This window comes from Corythoichthys intestinalis, chromosome 6, assembly GCF_030265065.1.
Source record: "Corythoichthys intestinalis isolate RoL2023-P3 chromosome 6, ASM3026506v1, whole genome shotgun sequence".
In the NCBI taxonomy this organism is placed as follows: domain Eukaryota; kingdom Metazoa; phylum Chordata; class Actinopteri; order Syngnathiformes; family Syngnathidae; genus Corythoichthys; species Corythoichthys intestinalis.
Window position 1 is genome coordinate 32,866,602 of NC_080400.1, and position 27,675 is coordinate 32,894,276.

The following is a 27,675-nucleotide window of genomic DNA, read 5'->3' on the forward strand; positions in this document are numbered from 1 at the left end:
CCATGTTTGGCTGTGGGGACGTGTTCCTTTCTTTGAAGGCCTCGTTTTTCCTGTAAACTCTATGTTGATGCCTTTTCCCCAAAAGCTCTACTTTTGTGTCATCTGAGCCGACAACATTCTTCCAAAACGTTTTTGGCTTTCTCAAGTAATTTTCGCCAAACTTCAACCTGGCTTTTTATGTCTCTGGATCAGAAGTGAGGCCTTCCTGGGTATCCTACCATAGAGTCCTTTTTCATTCAGACGCCGACGGATAGTACGGGTTGACACTTTTGTACCCTCAGACTGCAGGACAGCTTGAACTCGTTTGGATGTTAGTCGAGGTTCTTTATCCACCATCCGCACAATCTTTCGTTGAAATTTCTTGTCAATTTTTCTTTTCCGTCCACATCTTGGGAGGTTAGCCACAGTGCCATGGGTTTACACTTATTGATGATGTTAAATGTTGTGTTTGTTTGAAAATGTTTAAAATGTCAGTAGCCATTTTGATTTGTTGGGGAACGTGTGACACCCACAAAAGAAAACACGATAAATGTTTTAATTCCAGTGTTGTATATAAATAGACATATATGTAGTTAAAAGGGACATAATATTGTGACATGAATGCTGGCTGCAATGATTAGTCATGACAGTGGAGGGCAGTATTAGCCTGTCGCTTTTGTTGTAACACACTTGGGCCTGAGGAAGCTGTTACATCCGGAAAAAAAAACATTCTTGGATGTTCCTTGCAACGGCAAGACGCTTTCTGTTATCAATTCACTTGTGTCCAGTATTTCAGACACACAACTTAAGCTGTGACGGGTTTCCACTCCTGGGACCTGTTACAATGACACTGTGCACGGAAGACACAGGTAGATTCATGTCTTAGGAGATTGCCCATGGTTCCTCACAATTTTGCTTCTCAAGTTCTCAGACAGTTCTTTAGTCTTCTTTGTTTTCTCCATGCTCAATGTGGTACACACAAGGACACAGGACAGAGGTTGAGTCAACTTTAATCCATTTTAACAGGCTGCAAGTATGATTTAGTTACTGCCACCACCTGTTATCTGCCACGGTTAAGTAACAGGTGCTGTTAATTACAGAAATTAGAGAAGCATTACGTGATTTTTCAAAGGGTGCCAAATCTTTTGTCCGGCCCATTTTTGGAGTTTTGTGTAAAATGAGAATGATTTAAATTCTGTTTTTTTCCATTCTGTTTTTTGGAAATTTTGGGAGAAATTGAGCATTATCTGACAGAATTGCAGGGGTGCCAATACTTTTGGCTAGCAGTGTAACTAATACGTACAAAAAACTATCACATACATATAGAGCCAACTTCTTATGTCATGGTCAGTGATATATAAACACAATTTTTCACCACAGATATTACATTTGGAACAACCAAGATATACAGTATCGAAATAGATCTTTATATATTGAAAGATGGGTCAAAAATAACATTCTTAGTTAGTCAATTTTTGAACGAAGATGGTCAACTTTTCACTTATCAAGAATTTTGTTTATCTTATAGTATTGTTGTTACGCCTCGTGAATATTCTGTTGTGTTTGATGCGATACCAGAGGGCTCTCAAAGATTATTACAAAATTCCCCTAAAGGTAGAAACCATTGTTTGAGAGGACTTATTCAAAAGGAGACCTGCAGCAATTTCTTATTGGAATAATTTATACGAAAATATTGAATGGAAACATACTTGGCTTTTGCCTAGAAAATATTTATTAAGAAATAAAGTAAAATAAATCACACTCAAATTATTTCACAGGTGTTATCCTGTAAAGACGACAACTGTTAAATTTAAAATTAATATTGAGACATTATGTTCTTTTCGTGCAAATGCAGAGGAAAATATTTCCCATTTGTTTTGGAAATGTACTTACGCCCACATTTTTTTGGGTTGACCTGAACAATTATATTAATTCCAAAGTTGTGCCATCATTGAAAATTGTTTTTAGACATATTATATTTGGCCTAGCCAACGTTGAAGAACCAGAAATGGATACAAGATATGTTGTAAATCTTATTTTAATATTGGCAGTTTCACATTCACTGTGTAAAATATGCTAATCAAAGACCAAATTTTCATGTTTTGGGAAAAACGTTTTCTTCATATTTGAACGATTTAAGTTCCTCTTTGAACCCCAAAGCTATAAGGACCAAAAGACTTGCAAACAGTACGGCTTGTGTTAAAAACGACCCCGACCATTTTATTTATTATTTTGTTGTTGTTGTAAAACTGTTGATTGTAAGTGAATTATTCGCCCGTTATTCGTATTTGTTTGTGTGTAAATAGTTTTTTTTTTTTTTTTTTTTTTTTAAACATGCATTAAAAAAACATACATATAAAGCCCTAGATGTTGAAAGTCGGAGCCGGTGGCGTTAATAACAAACGGCCATCTTAAAGCAGTGAACTTCTCTGGCGGGCTCTTTTGTAGCTAACGTAAGATGAATTATGGGGTTTCCCTAGTGAATAATTTCCCCCCACCAAAATACACAAAAAAGAAAAAAAGTTGTTTATCGAGTGGCACTGACACAAAATAGCCAACAAGTGATAACAGCCATTCCCTTTGCCCCGCAACGCGCATTATGCATTTAGCTTTTAATAGATACGTCTCTGCCAGTAAACTCCGCCTTTAGATACCCAGTTCGCTTTCCTTTGTACGGTTTTCTGGGAGCTGTAGTAAAATAATAACTGTTGTTGACCGTATCCGCGTTGACAGGAACTACATCACCCAGCAGCTACTATAACACGTGATGTAACGCTGACGTGTACTTCGAGCAGGAAGTGTGAATGTTGCGTCGTCGTTTAGTAAAGCTGAACATAGTAATTCGGCGTTATTAAACAACCATTTGTTGTTATTTTTGTGGTCGGAAGGTTCTTAGAACAACGTGACGATGGCAGGAGCGTCAATGATAGGTAAGTAGAATGACAACCACACTTGTAAAATATAAAGGAAAGGTAGGAGATAGTTCTACTGCTTTTGAAATTGTGGCCTATGTGTACTGCAGGTTCTATGATCCTTGCTCTGTTCTTGGCTGGTTATTTGGGACAGCAGTACTTACCTCCACCCAAGCCCAGAGTGATCGGCCTGGACCTGGGCACCACATTTTGCTCCGTAGGCGTGTTCCACCCGGGCACCGGAGAGGTTGAGGTGATAGCAGACGAGGAGGGCAGAAAGAGCATCCCGAGCGCCGTCTCCTTCACCAACACAACGGTGCTGGCCGGGCACGACGCGGTGGACGTGGCCGACATCAACCCCCGTAACACCATCTACGACGCTAAACGGTTCATCGGGAAAATATTTGATCCGCGATTGCTGGAACAGGAAAGCAGTCGCTACCCTTTCAAGGTGCGATGAGTATGTTGGGTCTTAAAGTGCCTGTGAAACACACACAAAAAACATGTTTATTTCATATTACACGCGGTAATTTATGCTCCTGACTTAAATGGACCACTAGGATGTGTGCAGAAGCGATCGATATATTTATTCAATTTTTTGAATCCGTGCCAACGAAAATGAGAGACTTCCGGCCACAGTCTCTTTTTTAAATTTTTTAGATTTTTAAATTTTTATTTTTTTATTCAAACAATAACAAACACATTACAGCACACCAGACACAAAATTGTGTAAGACAAACATCAAAACATACATGAAAAAAAAAGTATATAAATAAATGAGGCACTTTGTACTAGGGGTGTGACAAAATATCAAAATTGTGATATGTCGTGATACTTTGTATCCCAAAAGGTTATCGTTATGCCCCTGCAAGAATCGAGATATCATTTTAAGTAGGTTTAAATGTCTAAATGTCTTTTTAAAAAAAAAAAAAAAAAAAAAAGGAACCAACTAGTTGCTACCAAAATCTTCCACCATAATAATGTCTCAGTTAACTCTTAAGGCTGCCTTGACTGTGCTCGACACCCAGTCCATTTAGACTGGGAACGTTCCTTCATTCGAAACCAGAGCATTCGCAGTCATTCTGTCAGATTTTCAGGGCATTCATAGGTCACTTCCTGTTCGTTTTAGGGCATTTCCAGGTCATTTCCTGTTGAGTTTGAGTCACTGCCTATTCACCTCCTGTTCTGTAACACAAAATGAACAGGAAGTGACCTATAAAATACCCCAAAATCAACAGGAAGTAACTGAAAATGAAAAGGTAAATTACCTTAAATGGCCCAAAATTACCTCATTGCCTGGCATTGGCTGCTACTGACGGCCAGAGATGTTCAATCCGTTTGAATTGGGAGGGTGGCAGCAGCCAGTTCAAATGGATTGGACGTCTACTAGTGATAAACTCATTCCAATTCACAGTAGAAGCTTGTTTTTTTGTTTATCAGTTGTTTTTAGAATATCCTAGAATGATTTCCTGACCAATTTATCGATAATCGTTGTATCGCCATTTCGTCAGGTTATCGTTATCTTGAGCTTTGTATCGCAAACCGTATCGTGAGGTACCAAGAGGTTCCCACTCCTACTTTGTACATAGTTTACTACTCGTGAGTCGTGGCAGAATGCTTTCACAAACATAAGGCACTTCAATTTTCATATTCACAAAAAAAGGAATACGAAAAAATACACAACACTAAGAGTCAGTCAATGACGGACCCCTGAGATATTGTAGTGTACTAATACTTTTCTTGTTCTTCATATGTTTTAGCGTAACTATATAAGAATCAAAGTCCAAAAGAAATAGTCGAAAATATGGCACAGACCTTGAAAATATTACCTTGTGCAAGTAAAATTTACCAAGCAGCAACATCAAATTAACTACAAAGGATAAAGGTTTCCGGCCACTGTCTCAGATTGAGGAAGAAGGCGGATGCGACGTTAACAAAGACATCATCTTCACTATACAGCCATACCGTTGTATGAGAAGGATTAATTAATTAGGATTAATTTGTTTATTTTTCGCCTTACGCCAGCCAGGCCCGGAGTGACTAATTGGGAGGACGGGGACACTTCCCGGTGGCCCGGCCTCATGTTTGGGCTGGTCGTAATAAACATTTTTAATGAAGCTGTCGGTTAAACTCGTTAATAACTGCATTAACGCAACCCCCTTTGCGCGATAGATTATGGCCCTTCTAGCATCCCGTAGTTTGGAATTCAGGACCCCGCGACGCACTCCCAATGCCGCCAGCTCTGGGAGATAGTATCATCAGGTTGGCTTCCCAGATAGCGGAACGACAGTGAATAAATGTTGATTTTCCATCAAAATCATCAGTATGGTTGACATTAGGCCAGTCCCAATAACAAATTTTAGTGGGCGATAAATTCTCTCATTAATTATTGCGATATGCAATATTATTGCGCCCCCCCCCCCCCTCCCCACCATTTAAAAAAATTTTTTTTTTTAGCAATTTACAATAACGGTAAGAATACAGTACTGTATATATTAATAATACTAATATTAAGTACACCCATTTAAACGCAATAAACGATTACTCAATATCAATACCGCACCGAATCACAGCATAAATAAAATGTCTTTTTCAAGAAAAAATGAAATTGCACTTCAATAACTTAACTCATTCACTCCCAGCCATTTTCACGAGAGCAAGGCCCTTCGCTCTCGGCCGTTTTTCTGGATTTTGACTGATTTTGCAAGGCCCACAGAAAATTCTGTTCTATTGCTATATAAACATGGAACCCACCAAAAGAAAGATTAGACTCTCTTCTTTCAGCAGAAAAAAAGTAAGTTCATATCTTTTTCCATTCTTTAGAAATCAGCATTAGAAAATAGCTTAGTTTGAGCAATTTTCCAATTTCTGATGAAATACGGAGAAAATGAGCTTTTTGTAAATGCATTCATTTCAAACATAACTTTGACTTTAATACAGCTATTTTTTGCATTAGTTACATCCCAAACATCTGAATAATTTTTTTCTTTTACAAAATATCATAATGAACAAGACAAATAGAGCTTTTGATAGCAAAGTAACAATTTGTTTACACATGACTACTGAGAGATGACGCCGTTGTCGCCGCGTCTGCCATGTAAACTTTTCCCTCATCGTTGTCTGTCTCACAAAGATGTATTATTTTTGAATCTGCGGGGTCTGCTTAGCAAGCCCGCAGCACAGTGGTCTCAGTCGTTTTGCTCTGTCGTCCAGCGCCTGGCATTCCAGGCGTCCTCTCGGTTGTTTTGTTCGGTCGTCCGCCGCCTGGCATACTGCTGCCAGCGCTCCAACCGTGCTGCCCGGCCTTTCATTGCTGTTGAATCGGGTTGCGGTTCTTTACAAAATGCGCGACTGCCCTCCAGTGGCCAGTTTTATCGTTTTAAAATGGGTTTGGAGCCTTGTTTTTTGTTTCTCAGATCGCAAGTTATAGATTCTGCTTTTTTAAAAAAAAACGCAAAAGACGTATAAATACGTTTTTGGGACAATGAAGCATTTTTAAAAAATACGTTTCTGGGAGCATGAACGAATGTTCATTTGCTGCCACCCTCCCAGTTCAAATGGATTGGACGTCTACTAGTTATAAACTCATTCCAATTCACAGCAGAAGCTTGTTTTTCTTTTTATTAGTTGTTTGTAGAATATCTTAGAATGATTTCCTGACCAATGTATCGATAATCGTTGAATCGCCATATCGTCAGATCATCGTTATCGTGAGCTTTGTATCGCATATCGTATCGTGAGGTACCAAGAGGTTCCCACTCCTACAAGTGACATTGAAACAACGTTGTTCTATGGTATGTCATGCGATGGTTGGGCTAACATTGTTTTATAGTTGATGAACTAATGTTGAGAAATAGTTGATTTATGATAAACCGGGTAATATGATTGAAAAGTCATTGAATTATCATGGATAAGCGGGCGTTTTCTTTGAAAACATAACATTGATTCAGCGTTGTGCCAATATTATTAATAATCGAAATGTTGTTTAAGTTTTGTAAGGATTTCAACATTGAAACAACAATTATTGAGGGTGCAAAAGTGACGTTGATTAAACGATATAAGATTGACAGTGGAATGTTGATCCAACATCTTTTCAACGTCAGTCTACTATCTGGGTTGATCTTGGTAAAACTTAATTTTGGGTTTTAATGGCCGAAATGTGTGACAAGCGTGAACCCCGTCTGGCTGTTGGCACGACCCATTATAGTTGTTTTCGAACTGTATAATAGGCCAATGCATGTTTTTCCTTTTTCCAGGTGACCTCCAACAATGGCAGTGCTGAGTTTGTGATCACAACCAACGTCACATTCACGGTGACTCCGGAGTTTATCGGCTCTCGTCTGTTGCTGAAGATGAGGAAGATGGCTGAGCAGCGCCTGGGGATGCTTGTCCACAACGCTGTCATCTCTGTGCCTGCTGAGTTTGACGAAAGGCAGAGGGAGTACACCGTCAGAGCCGCCAACCTTGCTGGTCAGCCAAAAAAACATCCCACTGTAAATAACTTGAGGTCCTTCTCACAAAAGTGCTTACACAACAACTGTCCCGCAGGCTTGGCAATCTTGCGTGTGATCAATGAGCCGACAGCGGCAGCTATGGCGTATGGCCTACACAAGGTTGATGTCTTCAGCGTGCTGGTGGTTGACCTCGGTGGAGGAACCCTGGACGTTTCTCTGCTCAACAAACAGGGCGGCATGTTCTTCACCAGAGCCATGGCCGGTAAACAGCCTTCTCTGTTATACTGTATAAAACCATAGACTTCACTATCAGTTGACGGAAAACGGGGGCGCTCTGAAGGGGGTCTATTTTCAAAAACATTAAATATTTTCAAAGCCGCGAGCAACCTAAAACCAAAACGGGCACCTCCTTAGACATATGAGTCTCCATGAGCAGAGACATAAAAAAATTCCAAGTCGTTCCCTAATAAAATCCTGATGAATTATTTTTTATATACAGGCATGAAAATCACTCACCTTTGGGCGAATTTCGTCGTTTTGAAGTCAAAAAGGGTGACCTACGTGAATTGTGTAGATCTGAGGAGAATTTTTTTAAGGGGGGGGGTCATAAGTCCATCTAAAGCCTGAGTTACACTCCCGCATTGCGGTGACGGCGCAGCGACTACGGTGTCATTCAACATTCGATAGTTCTGTGGTGAGGGAACGTGTTGCTCTGCAATTCACCGCCAAGCCACTAGAGGGGTATGGCGTTATGTTTGTACGGTTTTGGGGCGTGCTTGTTGACTTCCGGTAGTCTAGTTTAACGGAGAAAAAAATAAACAATGCAAGATGTAACTCTTGAAAGTAAATATTCTGCTCATCAACATTGAATAAATATTGAACATACCAATGTTGATGGGCAGGCGACGCAGAAGACTGTTTCGAGGTGGTCTGGCCGACTTTTGATGCCGCACAGAGAGTTTTAGACTCGGGTGGAGAGAGCTAGCTGTGGCGGCTAGCTTCAAACTGGCGTCGAGCACTGCGTTCAAGGTCTGCAAAGCCCTCCTGCCCGATTTGTTTGTCGTGTCCTACAACCAGCCAGTGGGAAGCCATAGCAGATTTCTGGCGTTTATGGAACTTCCCAAAATGCGTTGGGAGCCTTGATTTTAACGTTATCGTAAAAAGCAGATTTCTGGCGTTTATGGAACTTCCCAAACTGCGTTGGGAGCCTTGATTTTAACGTTATCGTAAAAAGCACCGAGGCACTCTCAGTGATGATGCATCGTGTGTGAACTGTCTGTTATTGAAAATTAAAGATCAAAACAACTCTTTAGACACCAAATCGGTGCTTTATTCTTCATATACTTGAAGTGTGACATAGAGCAGGGCGTAATTTTGACCATGTCGGTAAATTCGGTAAATTAATAAAACAAGAAAATATAGGCTTTTCATCCCGCTTTGATTCTGTGTTGTTCGTCTATGTTCATTCCCCTTTAAGAAAGCAGTGAATGTGCTTACGTAGGGAGTCACGTGATCATCACAGGCATGAAAATCTCTCACCTTTCGGCGAAATTCGCCGTTTTGAAGTCAAAAAGGATGACCTACGTGAATCGTGTAGATCCGAGGAGAAAAAATTGTAAGGGGGGGGGGGGGTCGTTTGTAGGCATGTGCCAGTTACCTTCACGGATTACCATGCTATGAAAACGTCGCGGTTACAAAACCACTAAAATTTTCCGTCATACAGTAGTACGTATTCGTTATTTTTCATGTGTCGAAAATGCAGCCAGAATTAGCTTGGCGCGGCAGCGCTTACCCCTTCCCCTGTTTGATGCTGCGTGTGTCAGTGACGCTATTCCAGCAAACCCAAAAACAAGCACTCCAAACGCAAGGCGTAAATTCTTCAATTTAATGATCTCTCAAATCGTGGTAACTGAAATATACCAAATGAATACATTTAAAACGTTGTACACTCGTATTTTTCCACATGTGAGTAGCTTCAACAGTTTAGCTTCATGAAAAAGTTCGTCAAAAACAAAACACACATTTTCCTTTCAAATTCAATACACAAAGTTACTAAAAACTTACAAAGACGAATGATAGGCAAGGCTTAGCTAGGACAGCAACTTCATTGAGGTTAATCACAGCCGCTGAGAGTAGAGAGAAACAAGTTTGTATGCGGGGAGGGAAAAAAAAAAAAAGAGCGTCAAAGATCGCTAATTGCGACAGATGATCTTGTACTAAGCACAAATTCACATTCGCTGGAGGAGGTAAAGTATCACTCCCAATTGTTTTTAGATGAATGCATTTGCCAGCATATTGAATTTAGTGAGTAATGGTTTTCGTTTTCATATTTTGTGGTATGACAAAGTTACTGCCGTTCGTTGCAGCTTGCGTTGAACACTGCCGGAGCGTCCGGTGAAAAAATAGCTCCCGTTAAGGTAGCGTCAAGCTTGTGTATTTAACGGTAATATAAAAGCAGTGTTGTCAATAACGCGGTATCGTAATGCGTAACTAATCTGATTACTTTCTTTCAGTAAAGAACAATCTAACGCGTTCATTTTTCTAAATCAGTAGGCAGGAGATATACTACAAACGGCTGCATTTGCACACTGGAAACACAGCCATTACTTCACATTTTTGTCCAGTAAAGATAACAAAAATATCCCCGTGCGCTGCATCTTTGCGCTGGCTCAAAAAGACTCTCGACCGCTAAAAGCATCCAATTCAAGCACCACTTGGAATTACAGCACAACAGGTAACACGACAGCCAGGACTTTATGATACTGCTCGTGCTCAATCCTCGGTTCAAGCTCAGTTGTTGTTGAGGGTTTTGAAAGCTTAGGTTTAAAGAAGTTCTAAATATCCATCTTGCCTCCTCAGCTGTAGTTTTGGCTAAGCAATGCAAACGGCTGTCTCTAAGGTTCTATAGTCACATGATCTGTTCGAAAAATAATTTGGACCCATTATGAAATACTTTGAAGGATTCCTGTTCATTTTATTCATTTGTGTTGTTTGTTTTATTGCTCTAAAACTTTTATAGACAACATTTTAAGGGCCATATTCAATGGTCTTTATTTTAAAGGGGAAGTTCAGAATTTTTTACATTAGGTTTAATCTTTGAGTTAGCCGGGGTTTAATTAGTCGTTGGAAATGATTTGAACAAATTCTGTGCAGTTTGACAGTTATTTGTTAGTTTCAGGGCTCCGGAGTGGCTAAGCTAGCGCGAGTCAATGGTGGTTGAAATCAACTCCTTCAACTAATTAAACCCCCGTTAACTCGAATATTAAGCCTTATGTGAAAAATTAAAATGGTCAAATTCGCCACATGTAGGACGTTTTGCCGACGGCGGACATTTTGGCAGAACTCCGGAACACATTTCCTCCACACCTTTCTCACCTTTTTAACCCCTGACCCATTTTCATGCCTGTCATCAGGAAGCCAATCAAACAAACGCCTGGTAAGCTAACGCTAGCAGCTAACGCTACAAGCAAAACGTGATGGAGTGTGGCTTCAGGGAGGTTCACCAAACTTTCAACCGACATTTAGTTGACTCTTGGTGGCATCCAGACGGGCTTTCACCCGCTGTCCTCCTTTGTTCTCACGATTTCCGGAGATGGTGCTTTCAGTGCTTTCTACTGGTAGCCAGGCTAATGCTAGCTAGCGGCTAACGCTACAAATGAACGTTATGGAGTCGGATAGCGGCTCTAACCTTGTCGAAACGGCTGAACTTAATGAGTGGATTGGGCACGGACTGCATCTAGCAATTACTACACCGAAAATTTACCGTCACCGAAATTCTTAACGATGACCGACGTAATTTTGACCATGTCGGTAAATTCGGTAAATTAATAAAACAAGAAAATATAGGCTTTTCATCCCGCTTTGATTCTGTGTTGTTCGTCTATGTTCATTCCCCTTTAAGAAAGCAGTGAATGTGCTTACGTAGGGAGTCACGTGATCATCAGGAAGCCAATCAAACAAACGCCTGGTAAGCTAACGCTACCAGCAAAACGTGATGGAGTGTGGCTTCAGGGAGGTTCACCAAACTTTCAACCGACATTTAGTTGACTCTTGGTGGCATCCAGACGGGCTTTCACCCGCTGTCCTCCTTTGTTCTCACGATTTCCGGAGATGGTGCTTTCAGTGCTTTCTACTGGTAGCCAGGCTAACGCTAGCTAGCGGCTAACGCTACAAATGAACGTTATGGAGTCGGATAGCGGCTCTAACCTTGTCGTAACGGCTGAACTTAATGAGTGGATTGGGCACGGACTGCATCTAGCAATTACTATGTGGCGTTATTTTGTATCTGTCTGTGTGTGATTCCTCTGATAGCTTTTGTGATGGTAAAGCATTCAGCATAAAGTACAATCCAATGGCGAAACTTATAATGACCGAGAAATGGCCCCAGCTATTTTTATTGTACGTGCATTTATTAAAAAATGCACTGGGGGGAAAAAAACCCTTAAACCATAAAGTAAACACTTGTATTTGATAATTATGTCACAGCAGCCATTAACAATAAGTTGTCTTTTTGAAGTGTATTGTTCAAGCTGCAAGTCATTTGTGTTACAATTACATGTTTGCACAGGCATATTGATTTTGACAATGTACATTGTTCAAGTCATACACGCTGTTATAAATGTTCATACTTGAATTCTTATTGCTTACAATACATTTTTATAAACTTAATGTTTAGACTGCATGTACAATTGTTAAATACAGTATATAAAATTGAATGCTGGTAAATAAATCAACAAGAAATAGTTAATCTGTATTTCATGCATTGATTCAGATTTTCAAATTATATAACAGTCCGCTTGGGCGAATTTATCGTCATTTATTGTTATCGAGATAAATCTGCTCAATTTATCGTGATACATGTTTAAGGCCATATCGCCCAACCCTAGTGTGACACGTACAGGACTGTCTCAGGAAATTAGAATATTGTGATAAAGTTCTTATTCTAATTTCCTGAGACAGTCCTGTATACAGGACTGTCTCAGATAATTAGAATATTGTGATAAAGTTCTTTTTCTAATTTCCTGAGACAGTCCTGTAAATAAGTCACAGACTCACAGCAAACATATGTACACAATAAATGATGAAGTGCACCAACCAAAAATATGACATAAAGTGATAAAAAGTTGGCAGTTTTTGGCCGACTGGGTCACTGCTTCGTGTGGCCACTCGATTCCGAACACACACGTCTCTGTGCTTCTTCCATTTTTTTTTTTTCTTCAATTGCCGAACTTGCCACAATCACAATAATGTCTTGACGAGACTTGCTCTTCGATGATACTCGCGTCGGCTTGGTCCATTTTTGCGTGTAGAAAATAATGTTTGATTCTATTCTACAATGGCGGTGATCTCGCGCTGAATCGAAAACAACATTCTGAGCGGACCAATCACAGTCCGTTTCTGCCACGTTATACGACGCGAAGGTTAGAAAATTCGAGAGGAGTGCGTCAGGCTACGGCGCAGGGTCGTATCTCGGGTCTTCCTTGACGGCACAGGTCTGACGCGGAGGTATAACTTGGCCTTAACTAACGACATATTTTATTGAAGTTGCTATGCTGGTCGCGATATGCAATGAGTCCATTTATCGCAAGGTAAATAAAAATGAGGGCGGTCATTTTCACGGCTGCATGTGTGTTGATGACATATGAGACACCAGTTGTTGTGTCCAGATGTTTATTGGTCAACAACACACCGTAGAATTACAGTTCACACGTACAAAATAAGGAAACACATCTATATTGAACACTGTAAACGTTAGCATTGCTACACTGAGACTAATGGGGAAAAAAGACAACTTACTTTAGCCTGCTATAAAACATTGGTAGTCTTTTTCAAAATGTAAACTTGCAGTTAAAAGGTGACACTTCAAACATTAAAAATCGCTGGCTAACAGCATTTGCAAACGAAAAAATGAAAAAAAAAAAAATCTATTCGTGACACCACAAGCAATGACGAAAAATGCTTTTTGCGGAGTGTAAAGTTGTTAGCGGTTTAGCGAACGTACTTCCGGTGAATATTTCAAAATAAAAGCACGTCACGTTTTCCATATAAATAACGATTTCTGGAGTTATTACCACATACTTCAGAATTAATACTATAATATGTAAATACTGAAATACTACAGAATTCAGATTTTACACTGAGGATAGCTTTAAAATGACACCCTTTTTAAAAAATGTGATTGGCAATTGATATTATAATTATTATAATACTATATGTAGTAGTATACTATAATAATACTAGACATTTTTTTTAATTTTTTTTATAAGAATTGTTTTGAATAATGTCGGAAAGGGGAAGTCTGTGTTCTGAATCTGTTTATTCTATTCTTTCGCACTAGTAAATGCTATCAGCTAAGCCTGCACAATATATCGTTTGAACATCGCCATTGCATTGCATTAGTCACATCGCAGGACCTGCAATTTTTTTTTTCTTTTTTTTTCAACATTTAAACTTTTTTTTTTTTTTTTTACTTCATGAATGCAGCAAGTGTGCAAATCCTGGACTAAACGGAGTTATAAAAATTAGGGCCGATGGCACCATTTTTCAGAGCATCGGAATTTAAAAACAACATACATTCATGTTTTTCTGCGACATGCTCATACAGCACCACAGTGTCTCACTCTCCCTCCTGCTAGGCAGCGTGACCAATTGGTTTTTCTTCGTCAACAGTGCAGCTATCCCAAACGGAGCTATTAAGTTATTTGGTGAAAAATTTCTTGTTTTAATATCGCAAACTCCCAAAAAATGGAAATGATCGTTTTTTCCAATATCGTTCAGGCCAACTATCAGCATTTGACCTCAGTGTTCATGTGTGATTAATTATTATTTACATGTTTATTTGTACTTTAATAAAGAATTTTAGTGTTCCAAAATGTTTTTGTGAATTAATAAGCGTCAACAAAAATTTCATTGCTAAATTAGTTTAAAAAAAAAAAAAAAATATTAGTCGTCTAATTGTAAAAATAGTCGGCTGACTAATCGGGAGAAAATTAGTCGTTTTGGACAGCCCCACCGGATCATATTTCCTCCACACCCTTCTCACCTTTTTAACCCCTGACCCATTTTCATGCCTGTATATAAGAAAACTTAAAATGGCAATAAAATAATCAGATTTGACGCTAGATGCACAAAAATCACCAAATGCAAAAATAATCACCTATATTTTCAGGATCGTAACCTATATGTTTTTGCCTGAAATAAGGACTTAATTTTTTTTTTTTTGATTTCGTGCAATTTTGACATGTTTTCAACTGCTAATAAATCATTGAATTTTCACATCAGTAACTTTATACTTGAGGAAAGCATGCAGAATCATCTTCATTTTACTCAACAAAAGCAACTTTTGCATTTTTTTCTGTACAACACACACAACTTTTTTAGGCTGAATTCCGATGTCATTATTGCCTCAACACATCTTGCTGGCGATCTGGCCCGTCGTTTTTAGATTGAAATGTTACATAATATAAAACACAATTTTTTTTTGTATGGACGCAGAAATGTCTAAATTACTTTTTTTTTTTTGCCCAAAAATGGGCAGTTGGCCAAAAATTACCTGATTATTTTAATGTTTATGGATACAAAATCCAACATGGCAGCCATCACAAAACATAGCTTTTTAAGTTGAAAATTCTTGTAAATAAATGTCTAAATCCCGGAATTTCTATAGAGGTGAACGTAAAACAGTCGAGATTCTTGGTTAAAAGAGAAAAAATGGGCAGTTATCATTCATTTTGCGTAGATATTTCAAGCTGAAGTTAATATTTTCCATTCATTAAATTTTTTCCCCGCAACGTTTCAAAGTGAATGGTGGTATTTTATATAATAATTACCTTGAATCCTTGACCAAATCACTCTTGAGACACTCCTTCCTACTTGTATGCACTAAAACATTTGTCCAGTTTTCACCTACAGTGCCTTGCAAAAGTATTCGGCCCCCTTGAACCTTGCAACCTTTCGCCACATTTCAGGCTTCAAACATAAAGATATAAAATTTTAATTTTTTGTCAAGAATCAACAACAAGTGGGACACAATCGTGAAGTGGAACAAAATTTATTGGATAATTTAAACTTTTTTAACAAATAAAAAACTGAAAAGTGGGGCGTGCAATATTATTCGGCCCACTTGCGTTAATACTTTGTAGCGCCACCTTTTGCTCCAATTACAGCTGCAAGTCGCTTGGGGTATGTTTCTATCAGTTTTGCACATCGAGAGACTGACATTCTTGCCTATTCTTCCTTGCAAAACAGCTCGAGCTCAGTGAGGTTGGATGGAGAGTGTTTGTGAACAGCAGTCTTCAGCTCTTTCCACAGATTCTCGATTGGATTCAGGTCTGGACTTTGACTTGGCCATTCTAACACCTGGATACGTTTATTTTTGAACCATTCCATTGTAGATTTGGCTTTGTTTTGGATCATTGTCCTGTTGGAAGATAAATCTCCGTCCCAGTCGCAGGTCTTGTGCAGATACCAACAGGTTTTCTTCCAGAATGTTCCTGTATTTGGCTGCATCCATCTTCCCGTCAATTTTAACCATCTTCCCTGTCCCTGCTGAAGAAAAGCAGGCCCAAACCATGATGCTGCCACCACCATGTTTGACAGTGGGGATGGTGTGTTCAGGGTGATGAGCTGTGTTGCTTTTACGCCAAACATATCGTTTTGCATTGTGGCCAAAAAGTTCAGTTTTGGTTTCATCTGACCAGAGCACCTTCTTCCACATGTTTGGTGTGTCTCCCAGGTGGCTTGTGGCAAACTTTAAATGAGACTTTTGATGGATATCTTTGAGAAACGGCTTTCTTCTTGCCACTCTTACATAAAGGCCAGATTTGTGCAGTGTACGACTGATTGTTGTCCTATGGACAGACTCTCCCACCTCAGCTGTAGATCTCTGCAGTTCATCCAGAGTGATCATGGGCCTCTTGGCTGCATCTCTGATCAGTTTTCTCCTTGTTTGAGAAGAAAGTTTGGAAGGACGGCCGGGTCTTGGTAGATTTGCAGTGGTCTGATGCTCCTTCCATTTCAATATGATGGCTTGCACAGTGCTCCTTGAGATGTTTAAAGCTTGGGAAATCTTTTTGTATCCAAATCCGGCTTTAAACTTCTCCACAACAGTATCTCGGACCTGCCTGGTGTGTTCCTTGGTTTTCATAATGCTCTCTGCACTTTAAAAGGAACCCTGAGACTATCACAGAGCAGGTGCATTTATACGGAGACTTGATTACACACAGGTGGATTCTATTTATCATCATCGGTCATTTAGGACAACATTGGATCATTCAGAGATCCTCACTTAACTTCTGGAGTGAGTTTGCTGCACTGAAAGTAAAGGGGCCGAATAATATTGCACGCCCCACTTTTCAGTTTTTTATTTGTTAAAAAAGTTTAAATTATCCAATAAATGTTGTTCCACTTCACGATTGTGTCCCACTTGTTGTTGATTCTTGACAAAAAAATTGAATTTCATATCTTTATGTTTGAAGCCTGAAATGTGGCGAAAGGTTGCAAGATTCAAGGGGGCCGAATACTTTTGCAAGGCACTGTAAATCCAGCATTAGAACGCAGCGTGTGTTTGAGTTTATCGCTGTGAAAGCTACCACGACGCTATGCCTGCTTGGTCCCTTACGGTAAGCCGTGGCGCAGTGTATTTAGGAGCTGTCTCGTCAACAAATAGTGAAGTCTATGATAAAACGTTTAAAACCGAGTGCCCCCTTTGGCCTGCCTCCATCATAATCAGGCAGATACAGAAAGAAATGTTTATTATTGCAGGAAACAACAAACTTGGCGGTCAAGACTTCAGCCAGCGGCTACTCCAGTACACCGCAGAGCGAGTTCGACAAGAGTTTGGCGTGGTACCCACACTGAAAGAGGACCTTCATCGTCTCCGTCAGGCTGTGGAAGCAGCAAAACTCAACCTCACCCTCCACCCCAGCGCCACCATCAGGGTGCCGCTGCACCTGCACACCCACGTTGACTCGTCCCCTGAGCCGGTGGTTTTTCAGGCTGTGCTCACGCGACAACTGTTCGAAGAGCTCAACGAGGACCTCTTTCAAAAGATCCTGGCCCCCGTGGAGACCGTGCTCGCCGAGGGCCACCTGGACAAAGGCGAAGTGGACGAGATCGTGCTAGTGGGCGGCTCCACCAGGATTCCTCGGATCCGAAGGCTCATTTCCGAGTACTTTGGCAAGGACCCCAACACTTCAGTGGACCCTGATCTGGCCGTGGTGACGGGCGTGGCGCTCCAGGCGGGCATCATGGGTGGGTCGTGGCCCTTACTAGTCAGCGCAATCGAAATCCCTAACAGACATCTTCATAAGACCAACTTCAACTAGTTTAACATCCGGGACAAGCTAGAGACTGCCTGAATGTACTGTGACTGAGCCTCTGAGAATTAGTGCATACAGACGCACAGCATTGTCTAAGGTTGAATTAAACCTTTATTTAAACCAGTGTTCAAGTAAAAAAATATCTTCAATTGCTTTCTACACATAACTTGAAAATGACAAAAATGAAGTTAACGCACGTTAGTTCTCAGTGGCTCAGTTACACATAATGAAGCAGACTTTTATTTGTTTGGTCAACAACCAGTCCAAGTGATTCTTGGGGGATGCAAAGGCCAAATAGCACTTTGTTACGCTGGACCAAAGAGAAGAATCTCAGGAATTGGAAAGTCTTGGCTCAGGGGAACTGCAATGTTGTAGGTTAACGGCCCGCTAGGGATATTGGGAACTACTTACTGTCACATTAATATAAGTTTAATTTAATGGACAAAAAAAAAAAAAAAAACTACTGTATGTGCTTTACTGTTTAAGTGAAATGTGCCTGTGATGAACACAACCAAAATGTGTTACAGTGGACAGTATTTTGCCATGTTTCTAATTATTAGGTGGCAGCGGGTCTGCCTCGCAGTTCTGGTGATTTAGAAGTTCAAATCTTGGCTCTGGCCATCCACTGTGGAGTTTGCATGTTCTCCTTCCTCTTGTGGGTTTGCGTGAGGTATTCAGGCTTCCTCCCACATTCCAAAAACATGCATGTTACATTCATTGAAGACTAAATTCCCCATACTGTAGGTGTGAACAGCTGTCTAAGTTGCTTGTCACTTAAACAGATACAACTAAGCATAAGGGGGCATACATGTTTACTTTTTATTCTCCTACCTAATTGAATATTCTTTCCGGGGTACTGCTCGTATCAAATGTTCAATATTTTATCAGATGCTTTTGATTATTTTTCATGAATTAACCCTGTTCTATAACCCCACGCCCCTCAAATATTAAACTTGTTGGTGAGCACTTATACAGGTTGCCTGGATGAAACATTTCCAATGTGTTTTGTTACTTATAAGGACATTACAGATTCAAACCATCTCAAATGCCCTTTAAAATAATAAAAATAAAGCCTCTGGGGCATAGTGGTCACTACAGTGGGCAGCTACTGAGACGTACCATTCTCTTTAAAGCAACACTTTGTAGCTTTTCAGTTTGGTCGATTTTAGCGACGCCAGTAGACAAAAGCGGTAGTGTTTTTGCCTTAAGGGAGACTGTGTTTCCCATGAGGATGAGTGCACACCCGAACAGTGTTGTAAAATCATCAATCAAAAATCCATCGCCCAACATTTTATGTTTCCAGTGGCTGCGTGAAGGACTAATAATAATGTAATGAATCCAGTTGTGGCAAAACAATAGCATATGACGGTTAGCAACCATGTGGCCAAACCCCTCACCCCAACTTGTCAGCGCTGATGAGTTCGCTAGCGAGTGAAAGCCAAGCCAATGTTTTTTTCTGAATGTCCTGATAGCCTCTTTTTTTTTTTTTTTTTGCCTGGCACGGCAAGACTGTTCTTGTGTTTTTCAAACACTGAGAGAATAGTCTGGGACCCAGCCCATTAACGACCTCTCGAGCAAGTACAAAATCAATCGACAAATCAGATTCATTTATTTGCGTGACGTGTTCTTAACGAGCAACGTCACTGTTCCGCGTCGGAAGTCGTCTCCACAGCACAGATGGCGAACAGGAGAGCTGAGAATATGTTCCAATCCACGGTAAAATCAGTTTTAAATTACCAAAAACACATCGACACAAGTCATTGACAACAGTCTGTCTCGCGCTAGCCATGTTGAATAAACTCCGCTCTCATATGTTTACTTCCGCGCGCAAGTCCCTCGTCCCGCCCGTCGCTGATTGGTCCACTCCGCTGTCTGTTTGCTGTGGCTTGCTCCACCCTGGAAATTTTATCCGCTTAATGGTGGCCAGACTCAATAGCTAGAACAGCGGTGAGTCTGGAGTACCAGGCTACTGCCCCCCCCCCCATACTAAACATTTTCTCTCTTGTTGCTCTGCCATCTTTGCGGCATTCGCGCAAAAGCGTTCACGACTTCAGGCTTTATAATGAATGGTGAAAGGGGGAAGTGACGTATACTGGAAAGCAGTCGCCCGTTTGTAGTCTTTTTTTGTGTGGCAGGATTCCTGCCACCCTCGTCAAAGTTAATTGGTGCCAGTGAAAACGATACAGACCCCGTCAAGATGTAAAAGAGGTGTCATTCAACTAGTTGTCAGTCGACATATCACACATGTAAAAATATTTTATAAAGGTTGAAAAGTTACCTAGTGTTGCTTTCATGCATTTGTTTCCATGGTTTAACTGCATAGCAACCTCAAGAGTGTGCTCTGCTGCCATACTCTTTTAAGATCAATTTAGTGGTTAGTTGATGTAACTGCAAGCAAATATCCTCTGAATCCAAGATAGCCGACAACTTGCCACCCGTGTCGACTACGACTCGCATATCCTGTCAATACGTCTATGCCCAAAGAGCTACAGTAGTAAAAAAAAAAAAAAAAAAAAAATGATATACAGTAACATCTAGGGAAAGATAATATCTGCTTGGGATATGAAATATTTCAGTATAATATATAGAAATGTATGATTACCATGTGTCCAATGATGTTGACATCATGCATCCCCCAGTACTAGTCCTCAAAAAATTAGCATATTGTGATAAAATTCATTATTTTCTGTAATGTACTAATAAATATTAGACTTTCATATATTTTAGATTCATTACACACAACTCAAGTAGTTCAAGCCTTTGGGTGTTTTAATATTGATGACTTTGGCAAAAAAGTCCAGAAAAAACAAAAATCCCTATCTCGAAAAATTAGCATATTTCATCCGACCAATACAAAAAAAGTGTTTTTTAATACAAAAAAAAAAAAAGTCAACCTTCAATTAATTATATCAGCTATGCACTCAATACTTGGTCGGGAATCCTTTTGCAGAAATGACTGCTTCAATGCGGCGTGGCATGGAGGCAATTAGCCTGTGGCACTGCTGAGGTGTTATTGAGGCCCAGGGTGCTTCGATAGCGGCCTTAAGCTCATCCACAGTGTTGGGTCTGGTGTCTCTCAACTTCCTCTTCACAATATCCCACTGATTCGCTATGGGGTTCAGGGCAGGAGAGTTTGCAGGCCAATTGAGCACAGTAATGCCATGGTCAGTAAGGCAGGGCAAGGCAAATTTATTTATATAGCACAATTCAACACAAGGCAATTCAAAGTGCTTTACATCACATGAAGATCATAAAAATCACATTTAAATCAATACAACGTAAAAACCAAGACAAAAGATCGCATTTAATCACAAATAGAATAAAAACAAATAAATAAAAATAAAACAAAAATATAACAAAAACTACTACTAATAATAATGATTGAAATCAGCAATGGAGATAAGCACAAGAGGAATAGAAAGCAGGTAGATTGAAATATATAGCCAGTTATGGATATGCAGTGCTAAACAAAAGCGTTTTTAGCCCTGATTTAAAAGAGCTAACAGTTTGAGCATACTTCAGACGTTCGGGTAACTTGTTCCAGAGGTGAGGAGCATAATAACAAAATGCTGCCTCACCCTGCTTGGTTCTTGGAATATGCAGAAGACCCGTTCCAGACGACCTTAGGGGTCTAGATGTCTCATAGGAATCTAACAAGTCAAGCATGTATTTTGGTCCGAGGCCATTAAGTGTTTTGTAGACGAGCAGTAGTATTTTATAGTCTATCCTTTGACTCACTGGAAGCCAGTGTAGCGATTTGAAAACCGGTGTGATGTGGTCCAGCTTCCTTGTATTTGTGAGGACTCTGGCTGCAGCATTCTGTACTAGCTGCAGCTTCCTGACTGATTTTTTATCAAGACCCGTAAATATACCATTTCAATAGTCCAATCTGCTGAAAATGAATGCATGCATAAGTTTTTCCATGTCTTGTTGAGTCAGAAGCCCCTTAATTCTGGTTATATTTTTTAGGTGGTAATAAGCGGATTTAGTGACAGACTTTAGATGGCTATCAAATTTTAAGTCTGAGTCAATAATTACGCCAAGGTTTCTGACTTGATTTGTAGCTGTAAGTGACATTGTGCTAAGTTGGCTGCTTATCTTTGACCTTTCCTTTTTTGGCCCAAAAATGATCACCTCTGTCTTCTCCACATTTAACTGGAGAAAATTCTGGCACATCCATTCAATGATTTGATGAATGCATTTACTCAGGGAGACTAAGTGTATGGGGAAAAACCCCTGTGACCTTTTTGTGACCCGCACTGGTTCCACCATTATTCAATGCACGTATATATAACGAAGTATATATATAACAAAGTACGACTGTGTACTAAAGCACCATGGGTTCCTTCCTTATTCCATCATTGTTAAAGCGCCTAACCATGATTGGACACGACAATAAAGAGCCTAACTATGATTGGACAGGCAGTGTGTCGCCTGAGATCAGGGGTTGGCCCCCTGTTCCCACGTGACCTATGCATATAAAAAGCCTGATCCCGGACCACACTTTAGGGTCGGTTGTAGGACTTCACGCGTAGTCGCTCGCCCGGAGTTTCCTTTGCTCAAACCAGGAACGTTGTGTGGCCCTCCGTTCATTGTCGACACGGTAAGAGCTTGATTTCAATATCATAAAGGAACTCATTGCGCTTTGGTGTTAAGATATCTGTGTTAGCTTCGACAACTAATCCATATCTAGCGCCATGGTAATGTGTAACTGATATGCTGAACCGTTAACTGCTTTGTGTAGCTGACTGAACTGATAACTGATATGTTGAACCGTTAACTGCTTTGTGTAGCTGACTGAACTGATAACTGATATGCTGAACCGTTAACTGCTTTGTGTAGTTGCCTGAACTGATATGTGTAACCGTTAACTGTCGAGTTTTGTCTTTGCTTGCTTTTGTGGGACTGTAATCGATTAAGCTTTAATTTCTCCTGTTATCCTAATCGTAATCTATTCTTCCTACTTCGCAAGAGTTACAATTCAGACCTAGCGGTGTTGTAATTCTTGATTTCGTTTCTGCTTGCTTTTGTGGGATTGTAATCAATTAAGCCTCATTTATTCATTTCATTTACAATTTCTATTCAATAAACATTGCTAATAAGCAAAAGTGTGCCTGTTATTCTACTCACTGCGAACCTGTTACGAAGTTTCTTTCATCTTCCATGAAAGTGTGATCTCGATCACTTCGTATAAAAAACTGATTATACGAAATTTGCTTGTTTGACGCTGCAATTGATTATGAGCAGTGTCAGGGTTATTTTCGACATTTTAGCTATCTCGAAATTGTTGCTGATAATTTCGTAAAACATTTTGGCGTTGTCGGCAGGATCAAAGTATTTTGATTTGATAAATACTGAGTGAGACGTAACAGAATAGCGATGTTTAAGAAATTGTGGAAGTGTGATGTGAAAGAAGCTGAGGAGTCGATCGATAGGGTGGTCGTAGCTCCTGCTTGGGAAAAAGAACCTTGGAATGGAATTGCGTCGTGTTTGCGCGGATGCGGTGATCGTCCCGATACGTGGATTCGTTAGGGGATTGTACTACACACGATGTCAGATATCTGTGGATTTGTGTTGACCGTTAGTTTGTCATTGAGCTCAAATTGTATGTTTTTATGTTTGGTCTGGTGTGAGCCACTGGTACAATGTATGATGACTTTGATTTGTACTGGTAGAATATATGACGACTTTGACTTGTATGACTTATTTGTACGTCTTTGATTTGTAGGACTTTGATTTGTACTGGTAGAATGTATGACGACTTTGATTTGTAAAACATTGATTTGTACTGGTAGAATATATGATGACTTTGTATTTGAAACTGTGCTGTCTTGTATGATAAGTCATTGGAGATGGTTGTTGTTGTGAGACTGAATGTGAGGCTGCGTTGCGTCATGATTTTTTTTTGAGAGGCTCAGGCGTAAATAGCTGACCTGTTTATTCCGTGTGGATAATTGTAGTTATTGTCGCGTAACTGATTATGACTTGTTGTGTGGGATCGTGTGTGAATAGCTGACCGTTTATTGTGTGACCATTTATTGCGTATATGGCTGATCGTTTATTGCGCAATATCGGGAAAAACGTAGATGTTTTTCAACATGAGTAGTGCAGCCCTTCGGTGGCCCCTATTTGCAACATGGGGTCCTCGACGGCATCTGCTGGGTTTTTGCCCAAATTGATTATAAGGGGAGGTTGTGATTGCAGCTGTGAATATTCCAGCCTTTCCCTTATACAAATGCCTGAGGTGAGGAGTGTGCATGCCAGCATCTGCCTGATCAACAGATGATGGTATTCCAGTTCCCGCCCAGAAGCTCAAACAACCAGGATTATTGATAGTGTTGACAAATTATGTTAATGGGAACAGTGATAAAGTGATTATTCTGTAACAGTTGAGGTGTGGTATTGGCAACTTAAGGGTTAATCACTGTCATGAATTGCTTTATCGATAACTTGAATTTGACATGAGTTACCTTATTGGTAATTTGAATTTAATTGAAGCTGTAACAATTGAAGTGTGGTATTGGCAACTTAAGGGTTAATAATGTACGCTCACTGTCATGAATTGAACTTGAATTTGACATGAGTTGATTTATTGGTAATTTGAATCCAAAATTTGTTCTTAAGGAATTGAGGATGCTAAATATTGTTTAGGCTTATGGCTTTTGGATCACATGCTGATGGAATTTGGCTGTCTTTGTTCGGCTGTGACCTCAGTGGCTAATAGACATTTCTAGATTTCGTCCTCACGCGAATTGATTGCTATAACGAGTTTGACTACGATTTTGACTTTTCGATGTTAGCCATTGAAACGAGCACTTTAATTCCCGCGATACCTAAAGTAGTTTCAACTGGACTAGGACTTAGACGTCCCAAGGGACACTACGGGCACACTTTACCTAGGTCTGGATTGTCACTTAAAGGGGTAACTATACGTGCGGGGGTGATAGATGCAGATTATCAAGGCGAATTGGGAGTTGTAATGTACAATTTGACTTCCGACATTCATTGCAAAATCGGGCGATAAGATCACTCAATTAGTGGTAAAACCATGCCTTTTTGACACGACAATTGAGATTGAACCGCCCACTGTAGTTATCACTAGAGGGCGAGATGGTTTTGGTTCCACTGACCAACCAAGAGCCAAAATATGGGTGAGACAAGAAAATGGGCCTACGCGGCCTGCTGATAGCACAAGGGAACGATCAGGTGGTTACTGTGCTATATTCTGGGGAAACTGAATGGGCGAATGTTCCCATAAAAAAATGTTACCTGGGGGAAAATTGACAACATTTAGCAAGAGAATGTGAATGGGGTGTAGGTTCAACTCCCCCTTGCAATTGGACGACTGCCAAAAGATATCTATTCAGGGGAATAGATCATCGAAATGGACAAACTTCGGAGCGCCCAATCTTTGTCCAGTCCGAAGCGTTTTCTTTTTCAGCTTGGTGACTGATGTGGAGACGGTGGATTGGAACACCTGCGGGAAGATCGCAGCGGTGCTGCGTTCCTCCGCATCGAAGGTGGTGTCGGATCCTGGGCCACCATCCTCTGTGCTATGGTGGAGGAAGAACGTCGACTCTCTGGGGAGTCCATTGCGGTTTCTGGCGATGGGGACGTGTCCTGCCAGAGGGAGGCTGCAGGATACTTAACATGAAATGACGGAAAGAAAGGTTCCTAACGTCGACTTTCTGGGGAGTCCATTGCGGTTTCTGGCGATACCGACTCTCTGGAGAGCTCATTGCGGTTTCTGGCGATGGAGACGTTCCTGCCAGAGGGAGGCTGCAAGGTAGACATCACATCTCCCTGCTCCTTATATAGAAGAGCCGATCCAATCGGAAATGCTGTTTTAATGCATTGAATATGACTGTGTGTAATTTACAGATACTTAACATGAAATTACAGAAAGAAAGGTTCCTAAGGGTGGTCAACTGTAACTGAACCCTTATTAGTTTGCAGATATCATGTTTTGCCTGTAATTACGATTAATGCTTATTATTTTGTGAGACCTCAAGGGGAATGGTTTAGCCCACAAACCAATCCTACTTATGACCTAAGCGGATGCGACACATCGGATAAAGGTATGACATGTATGAAACTAGTCATGTATCCAGAAGCATGTTTTAACGCGACACAGGATTGGTACTATGAAACCATTTTCGGATTGTCTTGACAATGTGGAGTTTTTCATTTGGAATAACCAGACCTATAAATTGCACTAAGGTTCTAGGTGGTACTGCCCCCAGCATTCCCACTGCAAAAATCTCTTGCAACACCCCAATATTCTTGATTATGCAGAGGGTCATATAGAAAAAAAAAGAGACGCTCGAGACTCCCCAGCGGCCGAAGGGCCGTCTGGGAAGTATGTGACATAGGAAATGCTCGAGACTCCCCAGCGGCCGACGGGGCGTCTAGGAGGTACTTGTGACACGCTTCCCACGTAGGTATGGAAGGCTGGAGAGTCAAGGACGGGTAAGATCCCTCTAAAACCTGGGACAACCTGGAGGCCCAGTCACGATTACCTGGCACACCTCCTGACTATAACAGGCGGGTATGGAAGGCTGGATAGCCCAGGACGGGTAAGATCCCTCCTCCTAACCCAGGGACAACCTAAGGCAGGCACAGTCACGATTACCCGACCTCAGTCCCCTGCTGCGTGTGCGGCCTGGTACCGCCAGTGCAGATGGAGGAACAGGGACTGGACAGGAGAATTACATTGACCCGCTGGTACGTCATCGAAACAGATGAGTTTGATTACCGATGAGGCATTAACAACTGCTCACCGGAAATTGGCTGCGCAGTGGGGGAGCTGGGCCCAGTTCGTTTTGAAACCATTGTATTTTAGCGATTGAGGAACACAGGTCTAATGTTTCCAAGCTTAAAGTGTCCACATTGATAGCCAAAAACGAAGTGGTACATGCAGCCAAGGAAATTGAGCAGGAGTCTGCTCATCATTGGTGGGATATATTTACCGGGATGTCTATGACAGCAAGACAACATTTCATACCTCCGATGTTTATATGTAATCATTGTATAGACTATACTCTCTGTTTTGAATGTATGTGTTTTTTGTTATGTCCGAAAGGTAAAGCGGTCGTTAACTAAGAAGATGCATAATTTAGAGAATGATAATTGGGAACAATATATTGAGGGATTGATTAATTAGGAAGTTAATGATGGACCCAATCCGGGTCAAAGGGTGGAATGTATGGGGAAAAACCCCTGTGACCTTTTTGTGACCCGCACTGGTTCCACCATTATTCAATGCACGTATATATAACGAAGTATATATATAACAAAGTACGACTGTGTACTAAAGCACCATGGGTTCCTTCCTTATTCCATCATTGTTAAAGCGCCTAACCATGATTGGACAGGCAGTGTGTCGCCTGAGATCAGGGGTTGGCCCCCTGTTCCCACGTGACCTATGCATATAAAAAGCCTGATCCCGGACCACACTTTAGGGTCGGTTGTAGGACTTCACGCGTAGTCGCTCGCCCGGAGTTTCCTTTGCTCAAACCAGGAACGTTGTGTGGCCCTCCGTTCATTGTCGACACGGTAAGAGCTTGATTTCAATATCATAAAGGAACTCATTGCGCTTTGGTGTTAAGATATCTGTGTTAGCTTCGACAACTAATCCATATCTAGCGCCATGGTAATGTGTAACTGATATGCTGAACCGTTAACTGCTTTGTGTAGCTGACTGAACTGATAACTGATATGCTGAACCGTTAACTGCTTTGTGTAACCGTTAACTGTCGAGTTTTGTCTTTGCTTGCTTTTGTGGGACTGTAATCGATTAAGCTTTAATTTCTCCTGTTATCCTAATCGTAATCTATTCTTCCTACTTCGCAAGAGTTACAATTCAGACCTAGCGGTGTTGTAATTCTTGATTTCGTTTCTGCTTGCTTTTGTGGGATTGTAATCAATTAAGCTTCATTTATTCATTTCATTTACAATTTCTATTCAATAAACATTGCTAATAAGCAAAAGTGTGCCTGTTATTCTACTCAC

The 27,675-nt window shown here is 40.6% G+C and overlaps 1 protein-coding gene across 2 annotated transcripts; it reads left to right on the forward strand.

The window, feature by feature from the left end:
* Positions 1 to 2,742: 2,742 nt before the first annotated feature.
* hspa13 (heat shock protein 70 family, member 13) lies at positions 2,743 to 27,653 on the forward strand. 2 transcript variants are annotated; one of them, XR_009063468.1, is made up of 6 exons: positions 2,743 to 2,909; positions 3,002 to 3,342; positions 7,148 to 7,361; positions 7,440 to 7,607; positions 17,108 to 22,267; positions 25,106 to 27,653. XR_009063468.1 is itself a non-coding variant. In XM_057838916.1 (5 exons), the coding sequence occupies exons 1-5, from the start codon at positions 2,888 to 2,890 to the stop codon at positions 17,668 to 17,670; spliced, it is 1,308 nt and encodes a 435-aa protein (XP_057694899.1). In that variant the 5' UTR covers positions 2,743 to 2,887; the 3' UTR covers positions 17,671 to 27,653. The 2 variants fall into 2 exon arrangements, 1 of the variants encoding a protein (XP_057694899.1); XM_057838916.1 differs by having other exon boundaries at positions 17,108 to 27,653.
* Positions 27,654 to 27,675: the final 22 nt, after the last annotated feature.